This window comes from Hakea prostrata, chromosome 5 (assembly GCF_041222555.1).
Source record: "Hakea prostrata isolate BN-2017 chromosome 5, UWA_Hpros_2, whole genome shotgun sequence".
In the NCBI taxonomy this organism is placed as follows: Eukaryota; Viridiplantae; Streptophyta; class Magnoliopsida; order Proteales; family Proteaceae; genus Hakea; species Hakea prostrata.
The window spans coordinates 8,876,031-8,898,734 of NC_142604.1; the positions used below are offsets into that span (position 1 = coordinate 8,876,031).

A 22,704-nucleotide genomic window follows, 5' to 3' on the forward strand; every position below is an offset into this window, starting at 1 on the left:
GCGTCTGGATTTTTCTTAAATGGGTCCCACATTAATTTGCGATATGACGTTCAAGTCCTTACTTAGGTAGGTAACCGCATCGATGTTTCCCCAATTCGGAAGGGTAGATGCGTAATTTGAAGAGACAGAAAGTGACAATGCTTGCATTAGTTGTACGCTACAGGCCTGCCGTTGACAAGGAAATATCGGAGACGCATTAGACCGGCATACCGGTACTAGACGTTGACAGTTTCCTTTCTTTGAGAGCTTACATGAACTTGTTACCGGATCTTCACTGATTCCGATACCGGTAAGAACGGTCACATTGCAGTCTCGCGTTTTAAGTGGCTTTCGTGCAACAAAAATCTGCGGAAGCTACTTTTGGAGTCAATAGATCTCCGCCGACTTCCGATTTTGGTCTGATTCAAGACTTAATAGACTTCGGGTTTAGGGTGTGCTACGGCGTTACGGAATACCTTTCTTCGAAGAAACTTTAAATCCATAATCCTCTTAGAGGGAAAGACATTGTGTCCCGCGGAGCACAGGTTTACGGTGTATAAAGCTCTTAATTGGAATCTCACTTGATCATGAGTAGATCAGACGGTTTAAAGATGATGCAAGTAGTTTAAACATGTCAATAATCGGATATCCATATTGAATTCGGCAAATCGGGAAAATGTTCAAAAAAAAAATTCGGGTAACGAACGGAAAAGAGGTCAAATGGCAACCGCGCCACGTGGATCATGATCTCAACAGAGAGTGCCTTTATACCACTCTATATGGTCCACCTTTGATCCGGCTCTGGTGGGATTTTTATTTACTGCAACGGCTTTAAATTGCAGTCAATGGTCTGGATTTGCATATATTCAGAAAGAAATTTAATGCTGTAAAATAAATAATTGGGGTTTAGTTGTAAGTATATTTTTCTCGTTTTATATTAGCGTTTATGAAATTAGCGAAAAAAAGAAGAAAAAAAACAGAGTTTTGGTAAGATAATAATGGCATTGCAGATGACCAAGAAGCATAGAAAGCACTAGATTGGTGTGAGCCTTACAAAGACGGAACTCTCAAAAGGTCTTCTTCCTATGAACAACATCGAATACTAAGAAATCGACCGAACATTTTTAGTAATGTGAGCAAGAAATTCTCTCATGCACCAAATATCATTACTTTTGTGAAACCCATGAGATTCAATAAGCTAACCTAAGTGAAGACCAATGAGCCTCTTGATTTAGATCAATCTTTTTATTATCTTTATTGATTATTATGCTTTTAGGAAAAACACGTGCATGACTCCTACTTTGGATTTATTGTACACTTCAATCTCTGCATTAGAGCTCGAGGAAGACAATGGGGAAGTAAATTGTTAAACTATGACTTGCAAAATGAGGGATTAAAGTCAAGTAGAGTTAGGGGTTCTATTTTATAAATTTTGAAAATATAAAACCATCGAATGTAAATTGACAAAAATATACACATTTACAACTAAACCCCCACTTTTTATTTGACACCATTGGATTTCTTTCTAACTACATGGAAAAATCCAAACCATTGGTTGCAACTTATACAGCTGCTGCAGATAAAAGTTTGTCTCTTGTTTACTTTTTAAGCATGCTTAAAAGTGAATTCTCCTCTTAAATTCATGGTAAAGATTATAAAGATACGAAAATAATACAATCTTCTATCAAACTTCTTACCAAAAAAAAAAAAAAAACGGTGTATTTAAACTTAAATTAATGCTTGAAAATAAAAAAAAAAAAAAATTAATGTTTTGGTTACTGGATTAAACTTGAAATGTTTCTTTTCCGAACCTCAACTTTGAAATATTTTATTAGAAAAAAAAAATAATATGGGGAAATTTTTATGTAAAATAATATTGAAAATTCAAACTAAATAGTATAACCTAAATAGAAAACTATATGAAAGATATTGGGATTTGATCCACTAAATAAGATTCAAATAGTATGTTATTTGGGAGATAGATATTTGTCATCAAAGACTTCCTCTGACCCCTAAAAACAGAAAAATTAAATGCTCCTTCGCCATCCATACAATAACACTAAGAAATTTATAATAAATAACTCAGATATGTATGCACAATATTTCACTAATAGTATCAATAACAAAAATATTATTAAAAAGAAATCTTAATGGTGTTCACAATCACATCTCTAAGATAATAATAAATTAATATAAACTTTATTTACAAAATCGTTTAATCACTATCGATCACAAAGATTGAATAACAATAAAGTTTAGTTTTAAATTTAAACATCGACTCAAAGTTTATAAATGTAAATATGAAATGTTGTGAGAAATGATAATTAATTGTTGGTCAAGGAGGACCATATTGAGCCCCAGTGACATGAAGAAAATAGTAAACATAAACCAACTATAATATATATATATATATATATATATATAACAATATTCGAAAAGTCAATGCCAAATACATGAGCTTGTTGTGTTCCGCGTTACAAATTTATAATATAATATAAGTTTATATAAAAACATAGAAGAAAGCTTCATAATTTTGTAGTCCTTCTAGCACCAGATATTTCACAGGCTCCAACAATATACAAGATGGAACAATGAAACATGCCCAGATCTACATATCTCAATCTTGTTGTCAGTAATTTTTACTTCATGTTAGCCATGTTATGAAATGTTTCAACGAGGTAATTAATAAAGAGTCTATCATTCTAGGGCTAGTGGATCTCCGCCGTTCCTCCACTCCGATGCGCTTCTCCGATCCATCCCCTGGGCCTAGCATGCACGAGTCCGATGGGTAGTCTATTAGGTAAGAAGGTCATTGAGCAAAAGGAAGTCCAACTCACATGGCTCTCCACGTTTTTCACCATAAAAACATGTGGGCCCCCACAGGTTAAAATCATAAAACTTATTAAAAAAAATCATCCATCATTGTGGGTCCTACATATTTTTTTGGTGGAAAACCTGTCGAGGAGCACAGGGCGCTCCCCTGACGGGGTGCAGATCTGGACTCGAAAAAGGGTTGGATTTATTGTGCATTTAATAGGTTTGATTGAGTTTTGATGGCTTAAAGAGGAAACAATAGATTGAGTGTTGATGAGGCATACCATGGAGAAGTTGCTTCACGTTGGGACATGGCTAGATGCTTGATAAACACGAGCACGCAATGCCTTTGGCCTAGTGGATCATTTTATATATTTTTAATTTCCCATCTTCTTTGGCTAAATGTATCAACACACTTCTCTGTTATGCTAAAACTTATAAGTAAATCAACTTGGTATTGATTACCAAAAAAAAAAAAAAATCAACTTGGTATTAGCTTTTCTTTTTAGAATTTCTACAAAATCAAAGTTGATTGGAATAACGTATGAGACAGGTAGAGATTGACCATTTCAATCGAAATTGAAATTCAAATTAGACCGGTCAAGAAATAAACACTGGACCATAAGTCATTACTACGTTGAAAGTTATTAGACTTCAAAATACAAAACCCAGTTGTTTTTCTACACTCATTGTAAGGTAAGAATTGTTTTCAATAAACATCAAGACCTTATAATGGTTGAAATTCATCAAAGGAAAGTACAATCATATGGTGATTTCATATGCAGATTTGACCAACAAAAAGGAAGAATAGAAAAACCCACTGGAAAATGAATTTTCTTTTTCTTTTTGTGGAGTTGGAGGAATCTTATATTTTTTTCAGACAGAAAATAAATTACACGAAAACTATATTGATTGTAACATTAGCAATTATCATATTAACATACACAACAACTAATATATAGTTAACAACTTAACACCATTTACTTAGGGCTATTTGTGGTTAAATGAATTCAAAGATTTGAAAAAGAACAAAAAACAGAATATAACACGTGTTAAACAAAAAAAAAAAATATTTTAAAAAAAAAACAAAAAAAAAAATAAAAAAAAAAAAAAATTACTAAAAAAAAAAAAAAAAAAAAAAAAAAAAAAAATACAAATCTTATTCTACGACCAAATAGTTAATTTTATGAATTATGACTTCACAGATTTGAAATTTATAGATATTTAAAATCTCCAGACTCATGTAATCAAACAGGCCTTAGAGATTCAAATCTTGCCTTAATCATTTACTTAGAAATGGAAACAAATCATTTAATGTTTTTAAATATTGCAATTGAAAAATATAACTTCTATGTGAATAAATCTTAAAGAACAAACTCAAATTAGACGTACTCATAAGTCATGATCTAATGGTATATCGTTGAAAAGAGGTTTTGGAGTGTAAAAAGTGTATAGACAATACATGTTACTAGAAACATTTTTTTTTTTTTTGGTGAAAGTGAAAATATATATTACTCTCTATAGATTTATAGTGTGATTTCCTCTTGATTGTGTCTAGGGTTTTTTATGGCAAAAAAACGAAGGAGGGTTTGGTTGTTCGATTGAATTGAGGTGGACCCGATCAATATGGAAAAGAACCGGAACCAGGTTCTATTTCCGAGTCGAATCCCGGTCCAATTTCAAAATGCTTCTAGCCAAATGGGGAAAACCCGGAAAGGTACGTCAAAGGGTAATTTCGTCAAGTGACATTAATAGGCGTTCTGGAAGACAGGATTTTCTTTTCAGACAACGACATACGGCTCCACTAACTTTTATGTATTTCCATAAATGTCCCCCTGGAAGATACCATCGCACGCACTTCAGTTCACCTCGTTAATTTCGTCCTTACCCAATAGGCCATTCCACCCCAGAATCCCCATGTCACGAATCACGAAATAAGGCAATTTATTTTGTTCTCATAAATTGGTAATTACTCTCTCTGGTCTTGCGAAGCGAAGCGCAAGGAGAGAGAGAGAGGGGAGAGAGAGAGAGAGAGAGAGCGAGAGCGAGAGCGAGAGCGAGGGGGAGAGAGAGAGAGAGAGAGAGAGGGATTTGCAGAACAATGGTGTCTGACTCAGAGCTTGTCGTAAGGCTTCATGAGTTTCTCAGAACTTCAGACCTAAACACAACCACCACCGCTATTGTTCGTCGGAAGTTAGAAGAAGAGTTTGAAATCGATTTATCAGACAAGAAAGCGTTTATTAGAGAGCAAGTCGACCTCTTTCTCCAGAGCCAACTGGAGAAAGCTGAGGAAGTAGACGAAGAAGAAGAGGAGGAGAACGAAGAGGACGGAAATGCAGGAGCTGACAATGGTGGTAAGCGGAAAATAAAATCCGAAGATAGTAGTGATTCCGATTCTGAAGAAGAAGATGACGATGTAGGAGGAGAAGTAGATGAAGATGAAAAACCGAGAAATGGAAGTGGCAGCGGGAAAAAAGCGTGAGTGTTTTTTCTTTCTTTCTGTTTTCGATTATTTTTTTCCCCGCTTCCATGATGTAGGTGGTGGTGGTGTTGTGCTTTCGGTTGGTTTCCTGGTTTAAGCCACTGATAAGATTTCTATTGTGCATTCTTCATAATTGGACAAAAGGTGTGTACTTGTTATGTTTTGCCACATTCTAATCGTATGCATGTTTATGGGCAAATTTTTTTTTTCATTCAATTGGGTGATGTATGTAGTCTAATTCTTGATGTAAGTCTTTGTTTTCTTCTTCTTTATCTTTTATGTAACCCAATTCAGCAAGGCCTTATGAAACCTACAGTTCCTCCATTCTACTATGTCTAGGGCATACCCGTTGAACATGAACATGATTTCAGCATGCATTGGAGATCAATTATCCATTAAATTATGCCCAAATTCACTTGCATCAAAGTAAATTTATTTAATTGACTGAAGTAAACTTACTGTAATTTTCATTTTTATATGCTGCTCTTATGTGAAATCTATAGCATCAACCTAATTTTATATGAGATTCGTTTATTTTGTTTGATTAATTACTACTAATCCTTATCAAGAGTTTATTTTCTAGTTTGTGCAAAAAAAAATTGGAAGTCTCTCGCACTATCCTCCCCAAATTTCTAAGGGGTTGGCCGTGGAAAAATTGTCAGCTCTCTTACTAGCACTGGTAGCATTATTAGTAATCCTTGTTCTGTCCACCAAACCATACACGCATGATCCTTGCTTTCTACTAAAGTTTACCCTTTCCAAGTCTTATAGAACTGTTTAATGCCTGCCATTCATATTAGCTGTCTCTCTTAGTACCTATGGTTGTTCCTCAATGCTACCTAACTCCTGTTCCTGTTCTGAACCTTATTCTTCCGTTCATACAGTTTAGCCCCTGCATTCTGCGGTAACATTTACTAAAATGATTTAAGCAAAAGTACCCTTTGAGTTTTTCTGCGACATCCCTTATCTTTTGCAATGGAACAACTCTGATGGTTAACACATAATATTAGCTTTCATTTTGCTTTAGCCTTTCCGGTCCCTCTTTCCTTGATTCCTTTTGTCAGTTACAATGAGGAAGTCTATAGTTTCCTCCAAGTTTCCACCCTTTATTTTTTGGAAGAACAAGCTGTTGTGCCTCAATATCCCTAATGCTTCTAAAAGGCCAGTTTGAGGCATTTTGTTTGTTTTCTTGGTAAACACCAAAACATCAGTTGGTATTCTGATCTAGGTCTGAGATCCTCATCAAGTTTAGAGTCTGCTTATATCTGCTCCAAAGTCTAGCTTCAGTCCTGAGGATGCAGAATTTCTGAATGTTGATTTTAGTTCTTGAATACTTGTTGAACAAAGAGATCTCACTGATACTTCATGATACTGGTGAAAGCAAGCCCAAGATTCCTACTTTTCCGTTTTGCTCATAATTATTGATGTATGGAGGTTTCAAAAAATCACGAACTCAAGATCTAAATTGAAAAGCACATGCAGCTAGCATGCAAATGGGTCTGCTTGTTGTACTATTTTGTGCTTGTAGTACTCTTTTCTACTCACAGAATGGTGTGAAACATGGCATTGACAGCCATACAAAGAGCCCGTAATATTTCATAGACAACAAAGTGATGCTGTGGCCGAAGAAGATCCTTTATGTTATTTTGGTCTACATTGGCACTACACCCAAACTGCAAAGGCAATACCAAGCACAATTGTGGATTTAGCTAGGCAAAACCATGTACAAGACTTTCTTCATTGGCTGGGCCCTTGTAGGCAAGCTCAAGATGCCACTGGAATAGTCTGATGTCATTTAGTGCTCCTCAATATTTTTGCCTTTTCCAATTCCAAGGCTTAACTATGTGTTCTTTTGAGTTTTTAAGTTTTTTGAGGAGTCATTTTTGAGTTTTCTATGACAATCAAAGAGTTAATGGCTAAGTAATTACTATTTTCTTGGTTTTAGTTTATAATATATAATAACAACAATAAGCCTTGTCCCAACTAAATGGGGTTGGCTACATGGATTCTTGCCCTCCAATCCGTTATGTTTGAGGCCATGCTAGATACAAGGCCTAAGCTATACATATCCTTTTTCACCACTTCTCCTAAGGTTATCTTAGGTCTACCTCTAGCTCTTCTAGTTCCTTCAATATGGATTATATCACTTCTCCATACAGGGGCATTTATAGGTCTTCGTTGAACGTGGCCATGCCACCTCAAACGACTTTCTCGAAGCTTATCACTTATGGGAGCAACTCCTAGACCAACTCTAATATGATCATTTCTTATTTTATCCATCCTAATTTTGCCACTCATCCATCTTAGCATCTTCATTTCTGCTACACTGAGTTTATCTATATGATTCTTTTTAACAGCCCAACACTCTGCACCGTACATCATAGCTGGTCGAACAACAGTCCTATAAAATTTTCCTTTAAGCTTTAATGGAATATGCCGATCACATAAGACCTCGGACGCACCTCTCCATCTTTTACTTATGATTGAACCTAGGTACCAAAAACAATCACTCTGAGGAATCTCTTTATCGTCAAGTATCACCACCTCATCATTTGCCCGATCATGACTAAAGTTATAAACTAGATATTCTATCTTTGATCTATTAAGTTTAAAGCCTTTTGATTTCAAAGCTACTCTCCATGATTCTAATTTGGTATTAATCCCCACTTGGGTCTTATCTATCAACACAATATCCACCACCGCTTTTATTGGTTTTAGTTTCTAGACTTTAATTGCTTCCACAATTACTCTTGTCTTTAAATGCTACCTCTGTAGCTAACAAATGTAGCATTGAGGTTGGATTGAAGAAACAAATTTGAAGCTTGCTAGCTCAGGTACTGCATTGAGTATCTCCTTTTTCCTCCCCATCAAGGTGAGTTCTTTATCTCACCTGTCCTTTCTCTTCCTTTCCCATTTTTTTCTCTTCTTCCCCTATCTTCTTTAATTTTGACCTATTCTTCTCTTCTTGAATCTGACCTTTCACCTTCAACTTGACTCATTGTCTTTCCTCATCCATGTGGCCCCCCATTGTATCCTAGACCAAAACCTAATCTATTTCATATCTTAGCCTTACAACTTGTGCTACAACGCTATGTAGTGTTTTTTGGCATCCACTCCCTTATCTCCAACAGCGAATCACTTAACACACCAAAAACAGTCAGTCATAGGGTACATGAAACCCGAAAAATCACAGAGGGCTAGGGCAGTCTGCTATAGTCACTCCGATATAGAGAATACATCCCCAGAATTTCACATTGATAAGAAGATAGCACACCCAGTGCATGAGGAGGGTCATAATTTACAGTCATACCCTGCTTTGTTAGAGAGGAGGTTTGATCCCATCATCACTTTGCCACAATGGAGCAACATTATCGTTGCAACAAAATTTTACTTTGATCTACCCCAATAAATAGGATTTTTGAAATAGCTCACAGAAAAATGGGCCAAACAATCCTCGAAATAGTTTCTTTAGCCTTGTTTGGCCCATTTTTCTTTGCTGAGATAGAACAACTGTTACTAAATCAATGCTCTGATACTGTCACACAGTATCAGAAACCGAGTTTCAGCAAGAAGAAGCAGCGAGAGAAAAAACTCTAATTTTTTTTTGTGGGGAGATCTTTTTATCATTAATAGCTATAATGAGAATACTGATAAGGACATGAGACATAGGGATACTGACAGATATACCCCTGCAACACTAATAACCTCTTAATGTTACAGATGCTTACTTTTTAATTCTTGTTTTTAATATTTGATATAGAAAATTGTCTCATATATTCTTGTTGTTGAAAAATTATTGATCGGACATCCCAATGATGGCATTAGAAATATTGGTTTAATAGCTGTCACTTTTATTCTATTCTGAATGTTAAATATGTTGTTACTTAACATTATTAAGCAGGACAAGCAAACCTACCAAAGAGGTAAAGAAAAGAGGTGGTGGATTTACCAAATTATGTGCTTTGTCTCCTCAACTTCAAAAATTTGTTGGAGTGTCGGAGTTGGCTAGAACTGAGGTATATTTTTAGGAAGTTTCTAAAATTTCTTTGATCCTTCTTTGCTTTGTCACTTTGGTGGATGATGGAGTTTTGGTACTCAGCTTCTTTTGCTCTTTTATTTTGGTTTTAGGTTGTCAAGCAAATCTGGGCCTACATTCGAGAGAACAATTTGCAAGATCCAAGCAATAGACGAAACATAATTTGTGATGAAAGATTGCAAGAACTTTTTCGTGTTGATTCCATTAACATGTTTCAAATGAATAAAGCTCTGTCAAAGCATATCTGGCCATTGGATTCAGAAGATGGTATTCCTATTTGTTTATCTGTAGAGTAGATATGCATATGGATAATTATTTGGTAGTTTAGTTGTCAAACACAGAATGCTGCCACCAGTCTAAATGGATATATGAGGGACTTTGACTCATAGTGAGCTGGCCTACTTAATGACTTAAAGTTCATCAGAACCCAGAGGCGTCAAATGGTTTAATGTTTCATGAACTTACTAACCTCAATGGTTATTGATAAAATTGGACACTCTTGGATGCAAAAACGGAGGGGAATTGTGGGATGTTTCCAGAAATATTCCAGATTAGGTTTTTTTTCATTATATCTCCTTGCTCATCTTTGTCAACAACCTGATTCTTGTAATGAAATTGGACTAGCTGTTGAATTAAATTATGTGTGTGGCTTTTCATGACAAGTGATACTGAATTTCTGTCTCCAGATGGATGCTTTTATTGTTGCTATATTTTAACATATCCCCACTTCTGCCATCTGTTGAATCTTTCTTGCTTAGGAAGGGTACAGATTCCCTCTTCAATCTAAAAACCATTAAACATTCTTTCCCAGAAATTATATATTCTACTAATGTAGTCTCCATGGATGTGGAAGCTATTCAGGAACAGATGGAACACAAACTTCTGGTTAAACTTGTGTACTGCCCTGTGAACCCACGTGGTGCATTTGACGTTGTACCATGCACTGGATTTGAGATGATAATTTTCCATGGAACACTGCTTTCAAACTCATGAGTTTCGTTGCAAAACCAGGAGGGGTGCATGTAATGAACTCTTATAAATAAGGCGGCTGGAAAATGATCGAATATCTTTTGACAGTTCTTCCCTTTCATTTATTTAAATTCTGGATTGAATTATCTTCTGTTAAGGGGCGAGCCTTGGCACAACGGTTGGCGGACCACAGTTGCACCCCCAAGGTCAAGGCATTGAAAGTTGAAACAACCTTCCAGGAAAATTTGTTGAGGGGACTCTACTTGTGCAGAAGGCTTTGGTAACGGGTACGCCCATTGAATTATCTTCTGTTATGTGGTACCGCAGCAATGAAGAATAAGAAGAAGAAAGAAAAGCAATAAAATTTGCATATCTGAGAAGAGTCTGTTAGTCGAAAAAGAAGAAGAAAAGTTCCTGCTGTTTCAATCATACCAGTATTATTTGCTAGGAGGTCTGTTCATTCTATTTGCTGGTCCTTGTTATTTCTCCAGCTGCTGCTCTTTGGGTTCTCCAAAACCAGGGGTTGAGATCCTTTTTCTTGGGAGATATTCTTCCAATCATTTTCTGGTTTCTACGAAACTGGCCAACCGATCTACTTTAACTATTGGGGCATCATCTTCTTCTATAAGAAAGTCACACCACTATTCTGGGTCCATCTCTCCCTGGATTTTTAAGAATCATCGATGTTTCTGTTGTTCCATTCTTGGCGACAATTGAAACTCACCTTGATCAATTGAAGATATGTATTGGTGTCTACAGCTGCTGATTTCCCATGTTTGTAAAAAGAAAAATTATAATTTGGGGTTATATCTGTGATTAGGTGCTGGTTTCTCTGCCATCTTCTGGTTTGCCAGTTTGATAATGTGGTTGTCTGTGATTAGCTGATTTGCTTCGATTTAGTGAGCATGTGCTGATGGATTATTTCTGTTGAGGGTCCTTAGGGCTCTGCAGACACTGGATCTGAGCTTCTACTACTGCCAAGATTGGCATTTTCCAATTCTTCAATAGGCCCGGTATTACAATAGGCCATCATAAATTTTAGGGTGAAGCATCTTTGTGGGTAAGAGAAGTATAAACTAAATTAGGTTCTTTTGAGTTGTAGCATGGTTCAAGATCTCCATCTGAAGGCCCATCTCCCCAACTCAAAAAAGAGAGTTGTCTGGAGATCTTGGCAAGATCTTGCTGAGTTGGTGGAACTTTTTCCAACTTGAGGGGTATTAGGGGTCATTTGGGGTTGAAACTTCTTGTTCAGGCTATTTCAGCCCTTTTGAACACATTGGTGACCTCAGATATGAGAAGAAAAATAGTGGGAATGAGTCAAACAACTACGCTGCAGCAAAACCTTAAGATGCTGTTGTACACATTATCACTCATGCAGTAATACTCAATGTTTGAAATTCGATCTGGTCGAATACATTAAACATGTTTATAGTTCAAACTATAATCCTATGATCAAGGTTACAATTTGAGAGTCGACACTTGAGAACATATGTGCTAAGCACGTCATCTCATCTCTCACATCGTCTTGTCTTGCTAAATGGAGAAAGAGAAATATCTAGCCAAATCTCGGCAAGATCTCAAAAATTATCCTACCATGTTCATATGGAAAAACATCATCTCTACAGTTCCTTATCTTTCATTCTTTCTTTTACTTTGATTTAACTTTCTCATATTAACCCTTCTTTTTCTCTTTATTCCACTTGGTCCATATCTTATAGACCTTTCCTAGTTTGCCCCTAAAGCATGTATTATAAACCCCTGCCATCTCAAGCCATTCAATCTGTTCCAATTGCTGAGTGGTTCAGGCTTGCATATGGAGGTAAAACTGCTGGATACTGTTTTGGTTTCTGTTTGAGAGGGTATGGAAAAGGGAAATCTGAGTTTGTTTTGCCGTGATTACCCTTCCCTACCCTTCTCGGTTTAACTCTCCTATTCTTCTGCTTATATCACTTTATTCTTAGATTTTCATTTTTTTTTCTAAATTATTTACCTAATAATTATCCTTGTCCATGCTCCATGTCATTTATCTGTTTTTTTAAATATCCTTGTCTTTCATGCTTAATTTGGTCCATATCCATATTTCATGTTATTAACTAATTTATCCATAAACAATAAATATTAATTTCTGTCATGTCCGATCACTTTTTTGTTTACCAATTACCCCTCCTGAAAGTTCTGATATATTGCAAGTTCTCCCTTTGGCCAATATTGTATTTAAAAGTGGATCTTTAACCCCTTTTCTATCATTGAAATATTTCCAACTTTGACATTAGTTTTTGCCATTGCGTACTGTTTACTTGGCTGGATCCACACTGAAACCAGTAAGGTATCTTGACTCAATATTTGCATACAATAACTACTTAAGTTCCATGGGGCTTATATTTGCCATATTCTTGCTTATTTGGTGGGACCTGATCACAATTCTGGTGAGCATGGGCTTAGCACCGCCAACATCACCAATTAGTGCTAGGCGGCTGTTGACTTATTAGGTTTTAATGATTGATATTTGCGTGGAAATTATTTGCTACTATAATTGGGGGATTGGAGTAGGTATCCAGTATATTGGATACTCTTTGTTGGGATCTTTCCTGAATGGGAAGATTATTTTAACTGGGATTTTGTTGCAACACGATTCTTGTTTATTGACTTTTTATGATGCTCACCCTTTGAGTTGTTGATTATTGGTTAATTACTTGTGTTGCCTCTTATTTGAAGATTACTATTAGCATTTCTTCATGCCCTCTGCGACAATTTTATCTGAAGATTGTATTCAACCACAATTGATAATTATTTGGTTTACAAAAACTTGATCTTGTCTCATCCACAATAACCTATACTTCCGGTTTTGATCTGCTGTAACCTAAACTGCCTAGTTGGTTATTAGTAATTATTTAGCTTATTTAATCTAGATACACTTGATGTTGTCTGGTCTGCAGCAACCTATATTGCCTATCTATAATTAGAGTTCTTATTTGAGACCTCAGTTTGGGCCCTCTATACCTGCCTTTGTTTGAGCAGGATGCTACTTACGACCTGCCTTTCTTAAGAAGGGCTTTCGATGCCGCAGTTGGATGCTCCATTGTATCTTTCTATGAGAATATGAGTACTTCTACCAGCCTTTGATAAGTGCCTTTGACATTGTTGTTGCTGCTGTGATTGGGAATTGTGGTTCATGTTCATCGCTGCCTATATTGCTGATTGGATTTTCATTCGACAGGAAGATTATATATACTGATGTTTTGCTGATGTTTTGTGTACTTAAGTTGATGTTGTTACCTTAGAGTGCTGGTCTCTTCTCTCCGTGCTCACTGGCATTGACAACTGATACTCAACACTTGTTGATGTAATATCTCTGCTTACTGGTCCAAGCTGGAGCCTTTTATAAATAAACTCCAACTTGAGGGGGAATGCATTATATTTCACTCTTAGGGTTTTATCCAACATGATATAGTTGATTTATATCATTAGTTAGTTTTTTAGTTTGATATTTGAGTTAGAGTCAGACTACGAGACTCGTAATCTCTATCCTTACTGGTCCATGCTGGAGCCTTTGATAAATAAACTCCAACTTGACGGGGAATGCATTATATTTCACTCTTGGGGCTTTATCCAACATGAGATGGTTGATTTATATCATTAGTTAGTTTATAGTTAGATATTTGAGTTAGAGTCAGACTAGGACACTCGTTATATCTATCCTTACTGGTCCATGCTGGAGCCTTTGATAAATAAACTCCAACTTGAGGGGGAATGCATTATATTTCACTCTTGGGGCTTTATCCAACATGATGTAGTTGATTTATATCATTAGTTAGTCTATAGTTTAATATTTGAGATAGAATCAGACTAGGACACTCGTATCTCTATTCTTCTTGTTGTTATAGGAGTCAGACTATGACACTAGTATCTCTATTGATTGATGTACTTAAGGGGGGTTGACTAATAAGTTTTTTTAACTATTGCACAGTTTTCCCATTCTCAGTTCTTTCAGCTCTCATCTCTCTTCTCTTGTCCTCTTCTTTGGATTCTGGTCTATTATCATTTGTTGCACAAATAATCTTTGCAATTGAGTTGGGTTACCAAAATCAACAAAATCTGAAAAGTTGTGGTAGTAGGATCACATATCTTGAAAGAAGGTCGACTTGTGATATGTGGTGGGAATTTTGATGACTGTAGGGACTTACAGGTCTTCCTCCCTGTCAGCTAAAAGAGGAACTAATCAATTTTCTGAGCATCAAATAATCCTAATTTTAACCAGGAAAATGTAGAACCTCGAAGAGTGACTTTGTTTTTCTTTTTTCTTTTTTCCCTGGGTGAATAAACCACTGAGAGTTATTTCAACAAATTTGGGAAACTTTGTTTTACTTCTTGATTCAACAGTCCCTCTTGTTCTCATGATAATCTTCCGGTCCAGTATGTTGTGATTGAGATGTTTATCTGTCTACTGTCCCCAATTCAGTCTCAGTTTCACAATAAACTGTGTCATTAGGCTCTTAAAAGGACCTGTAAAAATTTAGGCATTCAACAAAAAAGTTCAGGTCTTGTGGAGGATATTTTACATTTCATGGTAATTCTTTACTCTTCGTATTCTCTCTGGCTCTTAGGCAGTAACTGTTAGAAGCATTTACATTGAATGTGGGATCATTTTCTTATAAATATCTAATCTTAGCCCAGTTATTTGTATCCTTCCTTGCATGGTTGTCAATGTGATGCTAGGCAATAGAGTGCAACGAAAACCAAGGCAACACCAAGCAAGGCAATAAGGTGTTGCCTAGGCGACTCCAGGTTGCCTTGACCTAGAAATGGGCCAAGGTGACAAGGCGGCGGCCTAGGCAGACGCTTTGACAACCTTCCTTCCGTTGGGATTTTTTAACTTCATCCAGATCTTCTGATTGTTAATTTGCTGTCTTGTTATTCAGTTTGCTCTCTGAATGTTTCATGCTGTCATGTTGTGTGACCTTTTATTCTTGTTTGTACTCACGTTACCTTTAATGCTGTAACATTGACAAATTCATAATTGCTTAAGAGATCACTGATAATGGTTATCAATATATTTCACAGCACAAAACAAGTCAACACCAAAAGAAAAGCAACGGAAGCAAGAGAGAAATGAAGGTGAGGTTAATAACTATTCAATTTTTGTTTCTTCTACTTGGTTCATTAGCATATGACGGAGTTCTACTTATCCATTTGATAACATGATCTGCTTAAGTTAGAAAAAAAAGGGTTATCCATATATTAATACGCTATTTCTATTTCAGATTCAACTGATCCAAAACCGAAAGAAAAACGACAGAAGGGGGGAGGCTCTGGTTTTCTTGCTCCTCTTCCACTTTCTGAGGCCTTAGTGAAGTTCATTGGCACTGGTGAGAGTGAACTTTCACGGTCGGATGTTGTAAAGAGAATGTGGGAGTACATAAAACAAAATAACCTTCAGGTATTTGTCGCTCCTTTCTTGAACCGTATGTTGTCCTAACCGGTCATTGAGTCACATCTTAGAAATTTTATTTTTCACCCTTTAGTCCTAATGTATTCTTGTGTATGTCTTCTCTAAAAGCTTTTCTGAGTCCAACATGTACCCTTCATTTAATAATTTTTAAAAGATAGCTTCTTCAAATAAGACAGGTTGCTGTGTTTTCTTGGGATTTTATTTTTTATTTTTGTGGGAAAGGGATTGGGGACAATTTTATGGTAAAGAATCTCTTACACTAGGATGTCAGATGCCCATCGATTATGCTCCTTATACTTGTTTCTTAAAACTTTATTTGTACCTTGTGGCATTGTCTGCTTTATGGACTAATAATAGTTTTAAAGGCATACTAACAAATTGTTTGGTGTCATGAATCAATACTTATCTGTGAACCTTCTGATTTAGCAACCTAAGGGGGAGAGACTGCTAGACTTGAACAACCAGCTGCGTACAATATCCAAATAATCCAATGGTGGACTCATAGAGCATATCATAGGTTTTAATAGGCAGGCTATCAAATTGCTTAGTAGCATGTATTTGTAATTTTTTTATGGTCCTTGTGTTTGAAGTATTGAACAACCAAAAGGAGAGACTATTAGACTAGAAAACTAGTTATATACCATACAAGTTCCTCAGTATCTTTCCAATGAAATAAATGAAGACATGCATCATCCTTGGAACAACCACAAGCCATCTTGCAAGCATAGAGTTAGTTGTGAACTTATGATGGTTGCTTTTGTACTTGATGTAGATCAGGATTAACATCTGCCCATTTTGATGGGCTTCTTTTGTGGCCCTTTTAACGGGAAGCTTATATCCATCAAGTTTTCAAAACATTATGCTGTGCATCAAGTTATTTGGACATTGAGCACCTAAGTAAGATCCTACATAGTAATTTTGATTTGACTTACTGGGCTATTCATGTCATACGGGCAAAGATAGTTATAGTCATTTGTAGGGTTTCTTGTAAGCTGTGGAATTCTAAGAACTTAAAGATCTTTTCTTATCATTCATAGGCACTTCTTGATGCTGGTCTGTGTAATTGTGAATAGAAAACTTATTAAATTATGTATAGTTTTCCATTACTAGTCATCTCTAGATTGTAAATTTATTGAAATTTGTAACAGATGGATCATTATCTGAATTCAGTTCGAACATTATACCTGATTAATTCTTCTTTTATTATACTTATGTTTTTTAATTAAAATAACCTAAAATATTACTTTCATAAAAATTTAGATGAATGGAGACATATAACAGTGTTAAAGTAGTTATTTTATAACTTTATCATAATTTTAAGTTATGATTGGAGTGGATACGTCAATGCTCAGGTTTATATCTGATTATATTCCGATATTTTTCATTATGCATATTCTTTTCCAATTCCCATATTCCAATTAAATACAAGTGATTTGGATCCGATCCAGTTCTTTTATTACCCTAGTTCCTCCTGCATTCTCTCATTCGTTCTCTCATTTCCAAGTAAAACTCCTCAATGTTTTATGCTTGTCAATGAAGGATCCATCTGATAAGAGGAGGGTAATATGTGATGAGAAGCTGAAAGAGCTCTTTGAGGTCGACTTTTTCAATGGGTTTACAGTTCCAAAGCTACTTGCTACTCATTTCATCAAGACAGAACATTGAGTTACTCCAACCGGTTTTTATGTTAAACCCAAGGAAATGGGCAATTTTGGTCATGGGTGTAATTTCAAATTGGAATTTTTGTTCAGCTGACTTAAATTATGTACCCTTCTTCAAAGTGGCAAAAGAACAATAGCAAAAGTGGAATGGAAATCAGTTCCTTCTGTCATTCGACTCATTCCAATGGTCTTTTTTGTGGTTTTTGATTGCTAAACCTTGATATCATCAGGACTTTCATTTTAAATTGTTCGTTTTCTGATACTCAAATGGGAAAGAGATTCTGGCATCACATTTTCCAGCTGTTGTTCACTCAGAAATCATGCAGAACCTTGATGTCAAAGAGGTTTTGAATCGTGATTTGATCATCAAGAGTGTAGGTTTATGCGTGAATGTAACAGATTTTGAGTTTCAAACGTAGGCTCTGTTCCAATTTAAGAACAAATCTACATGGATTTATAGTTTTAAAGGGCAAACTTGGTGCCGAAGGCTTCCAAACAAGCAGAGTCCCTGGGGGAGGTAATTTTTCTACACAGGCTTGCCCCTGCAGTTTTTGCTGAGAGGCTGTTTGGATGCCTTGACCTCAGAGGCTACAACCATGTTCCACAGACCATTGCACTAAGGCCTGCCCCTGGTTTATACGCTTTTTTGGTGTTAATACTTTTCCAGATACCACCTATATCATCAGACGTGATTTTATTTGTTGCGTGTGAATTTGTCTTACCATGGTGGATGGGTGTTGATTTGGATCGTCATTGTGTTTCAATAAAATTTTAGTTTCCATTCAACTGACTCATGGTGAATTGGTGGGAAATAATTGGCATGAGAAAATCATAAAAAAATTTAGTGTGAACATTGTCCTCAATATTGTAGTTGTTGCCTGTTGGCTCAAGGGTGGAATCATGTTCAGTGGAATTCACCTCTCATCTCTGTATTGTGCATGAACTGGTCCTCCATTCTGACTATCATCATCATGTTATGTATCCTAAGCTGTTCTAGATTTGTTTCTTGGGCGGTAACAAGATTAGTGCTTCCTGTAAAATTACAGATGGTAAAGTCTTGCAGGTACAGTAGCATTTGGGCATTTATATTACACTTTGTTGCACTATCTGATATTAGGGTTCGCCAATGGACGAAGTTTTAGTACTAGTTTTTAGATGGTGAATGAATTAGGTGTTGGAGCCCTTTCACCCCCTAGTCACTGCTGTTGATCATTCATGGAAAGACTTGATATTGGAGGATTAAAGTCAAACAAATTGACACTTGTGTTTGTCTGGGATTTTTACTAAAAGAGAGACTCGCCTTGCCTGGAATTTGACTTTTGTGCATGAATCTGTTTTGTCTTAAAATTTAAATTCGCAGAGGTTTTCTGCTTAAATAAACTTGGAGGTTGTCCTGTTATGCTTCTTTATCTCCTTTGATCCATTAATTTAGTTGTTGACTGTTTGAAACTAGATACCTTTCAGAAAACTAGGTTGATTTTGGGAAGAAAACTAACTCGAATGGACTAGGAACTGTTAAAATTGGTCTTGGATCTTTAAATTAATTCATGAATTTGTTTGACTCCAGCTTCTCTATCAGTTCTGAAAGATCATGTAATTGATCCAGTAGGACTGAGTTTCTTTGAGGGTTTGGGGCCATCGATTGAAATTTTCTCTTATTTTACATTAAGGTTGAACCTTGGTTCCTCCATTATATAGTTGTGTCTTGTTGTTTCATGGGTCACTCGAAAGAAGTTTGCAATTAAAGCCTGGTTACTTGGGAAAAGCTCTAGAAGCTCTCATAAAGTTCCATATAAGCATTTTAATGTGTGCGCACTGAAGATCAAATTTTTGGTGAGTGGCAGCCCAGTTAACTTTATGTGATCTGTACAGCTAAAGTTATGGTTATTTGATTGTTACAATTCAAAAAAAATTGAGATATCTTGGAATAAATCTAAAGTTGAAATTCTTTCTCCTTTCTCCCCTCCCTACACATTTTAAAATTTTCCTTTTTTTGTCTTCTAGAATTGTTAGATATATAATTCAATTTTTTGGGAGGCTTAAATTTTGCAGCTATGTGTTCCATGTGCCTTTCCTGAAATTCGCTAATTCATTTCTTTTAGACTGTAAAGTTGAGGCTTTTAAAGTCATGCAAATTAGTTATATATATATGTAGGAGATGAAGTTATTCTGATCCGCTTAGTTTCTTGTTGGCTTTTAAAGTCATGCAAATTAGTTAAATATATATGTTGGAGATGAAGTTATTCTGATCCGCTTAGTTTCTTGTTGCCTGTGAAACTAAAATTGTACTCCTAAAGTCTTCATCCTTTCAAGTAGCATCACAAGTTTAAAGCAATGAGATAGTAATCTAAACTAATGTTGGGAGTCCAGGTATGGATTAGAAATTCACCTTTTCTTGTTTCTTCTCACCTTTTCATTTCATGTTATTTGAGAGATGATTTAAAGGACCAATGAACAGCGCATTGAAGGTTTCAGATAGCCAGGGCTTACAACCTGGTGACTGTGTAGTGGTTATAGGGTTTTAACTAATGGTAGTAATGTTGTAATAGATATCTGTCATATTGTGGTTCAAAAGATATTTTTCTTGTTGCTAATTCATGGTTTAGAGGCTGAGTGAATCTAAGTCTCTTTCTGTTAATTAGTACAATATCATGTGATTGAGCGTGAGCATGATAGAGACTAATGAGAATTCAGTAGTATGTCAAATCTAGAGGAGATCAGCAGAAGCTTGCTTGTCAATCATGAGAGTTTCTTATTGATTGAGCAAATTTTGGAGTGGGGACTGTAATTTACTGGCATAGTTTGAAAGCTCTGGTTCTCATTTTAGTCCAATTTAATGATCACAAGTTTGCTGGAACAAAGCATATTTTGCCATGAGTCTTGGTTGGCCTTTTCAGGGAGCACAAACAGCTCAAATGGGTGAAATTTTGCTGTAAGTGCATTTCTATCTGTGTTGAAATGACCGAAATTTCAATTGAAACGCTGCCAATACTTTTGTTCTCCTTTTATTTCGTTTTTGGACTCATTAAAGTCGTGGAAGTTTCATTAATTTTTGACCTCTATTACTCAGTACCAAGAATTCATCCACTTTGATTATTCATGTTACTCTCCAGATGCATGAAGGGCCTATTATTAATGTAAATGTTAAGTTTATGAAGTTGAACTAACCATCATGCAGGATTAATGAAAATTCTGTGCTGCAGTTGAAGCTATACCTCCCTTAATAGCGATTTGTTGGAACCATTGCAGAACAAATAAATATTGTGATTTACAACATCCCTACATTGACTGATTAGAACAAGGATGGGGTTTCTTATGAGTGGTTAGTACTCTGATGAAAACTTGCTATTGGCATTAGTTGCCAGATCTTCACTTTTCTGCAATGGTATGCCATTATTGATGATTTGCATTATTCATGGGTATTTAAAGAAACTCTCGTTTCTACCCACACGTTATATTGCATTTTTTTGAAACATATTGATGGTTGGAAATTGATCACTAGTGCAGAATCCCTGTAAAGAATCAATCTTCAACATCATGAGTTAAATTTCACAGAATATGGATTAAATGGTCTCAAATGATCAGACACTGTGCTTAGTTGGTATTCACAGAGAAATGAGGGAGCTATTCATTGTCTTATTGAGCACTTTCTTCAGATTCCATATATAACAAGTCAGTGAATGTGGATACACTGTTGAACAGGTTTTGCCTACTTCTGTGGCCTATGCTGTTAGTGCTTTGTCTCATACTGCCTGTTGCATGTTGTTCATCAGTTTTTCTGTGTTCGCTGCTGCGGTTTTTGTTTTTATATTTTTTTATTATAGTGCCAGAAACTCTTTTTGCTGCATTAACCCACTGGCAGGTTTCTTAATATTTTTTGTGCTCATTATGAGAGTGACTCTTCGTTCTTTCTTTCTTGGAAGCACTGATCCAGCCCCTCTGTGAAGCTTATGAATTGTCTCATGATTATTAGGTTAGATATGAAATTGTTAAAAATGTTCACAAATACATATTTTCCATCAATGGTTGATTTTTATTAAATTCATGTCAGGAATCCTGTTAGGTCGCTTTCTCTCTATAGAGCCAAGAAGTTGACTTCAAGTATACCGACCATTGGATGGATTTTTAATCCTTTTTTCTTCTTCTGGTAGTTGGATGGATTTGTAATCCAGCGTTGGACAATGGTCGACCACCTGGATGGTCAATAGCTCTTCAGTTAGATCTTTTGGTTCTGGAAATCTTTTTTGTTATCTTTTGGTAGGGAATCAAACTTTAAATGATGGCTACTGCTGACAACGAAGTTATACCCAACTTCCTTTGCTTCAGTGCTACAATCCAACATTGACTGTTTGAATTTCAACCCTAGAGGTAGTTTGATTACTTAAAACTGGAATTGTCTCTCTTAGAAAGGAGGGAGTAGAATTCCATGTGAAAAGGACTCTCAGAAGGAATCTTGGATATTACTAATAGTGACCATATCTGATTAGTTTCTAAGCATTTCACATGGTATCAAAGTTTTTCAAAAATTTTATTATGAGATGCATATAGGGATTTTGATTATCTATCAACATCCCTGGTGGGGTCTGAGGGATTGTGGCTTTGGGTGGTAGAGAATTGGCACTGTTCTTCCATAGGGTCATAGGGGTGTCTATTTTGAAGTTTAAACCCAGATTCAGTAGTTTTCAGAATGATGGATGTTGGATCAGCAGGAATTGGATTCGGGCTTGGCCAGTTTCTGATTCTTTTTAACCTTTGATTAGAGAAGTAAAGAAAACTCGACCTGCTGTGGAGGTTCCTTGTTCTAAATCTCTGGAGATGAATACAATCACAATGGTTAGCTTTCAAACAAATTTGCTCTCAATACTGTGGGGATTTAGACTTTTATTATCCTCTCTCTGTATTGTGCAAGCGAGCTGGTGTGTATAAATATAAAATCATATAATAATACTAAGATTCAGAAGCTTATTCAATGATATAATATTATTGTTCTTTATTTAGTAAAAGATCTGATATAAATATCTAGAACCTGATAAGAACCATGATGACCTAGCAACGACCTGTAACGGATGTGGATTGTCCCACATCGTTTGACCCACTCTATTATAAATGGGATAGGTGGGAGCGGGACCCATTTCTTAAAAACCTGTGTCAGTAGGAAGCGCTTGTTTGTTCCGATGGAACTGCACCCGTCTTCTTATTGTTACTTTTTATGATATGATGTGGTAAACGGTAAACCTAAAAGGGTAACAATTTGATTTTCGTCCAAATGTAAATTGTGTTTGGATCTATTTAGATCCCATAGGAGAAAAGATTC

General features: G+C 36.0%; 1 protein-coding gene across 2 annotated transcripts; it reads left to right on the forward strand.

The window, feature by feature from the left end:
* The first annotated feature begins 4,822 nt into the window (after positions 1 to 4,822).
* LOC149014928 (uncharacterized) lies at positions 4,823 to 22,317 on the forward strand. 2 transcript variants are annotated; one of them, XM_089155002.1, is made up of 6 exons: positions 4,823 to 5,271; positions 9,174 to 9,291; positions 9,404 to 9,578; positions 15,342 to 15,395; positions 15,542 to 15,717; positions 17,269 to 22,317. In XM_089155002.1, exons 1-6 carry the CDS (start codon positions 4,895 to 4,897, stop codon positions 17,392 to 17,394), a joined length of 1,026 nt encoding a protein of 341 aa, XP_089011128.1. In that variant the 5' UTR covers positions 4,823 to 4,894; the 3' UTR covers positions 17,395 to 22,317. The 2 variants fall into 2 exon arrangements, with proteins under 2 accessions (XP_089011128.1, XP_089011129.1); XM_089155003.1 differs by having other exon boundaries at positions 9,177 to 9,291.
* Positions 22,318 to 22,704: the final 387 nt, after the last annotated feature.

Bases quoted from the DNA above. Each gene is read 5' to 3' on its own strand.
- LOC149014928 (XM_089155002.1), top strand. From the start codon at position 4,895: ATGGTGTCTGACTCAGAGCTTGTCGTAAGGCTTCATGAGTTTCTCAGA. The intron at 5,272-9,173 runs GTGAGTGTTTTT...AACATTATTAAG, and splicing joins AGTGGCAGCGGGAAAAAAGC to CAGGACAAGCAAACCTACCA. The intron at 15,396-15,541 runs GTGAGGTTAATA...TTTCTATTTCAG, and splicing joins GAAGCAAGAGAGAAATGAAG to ATTCAACTGATCCAAAACCG.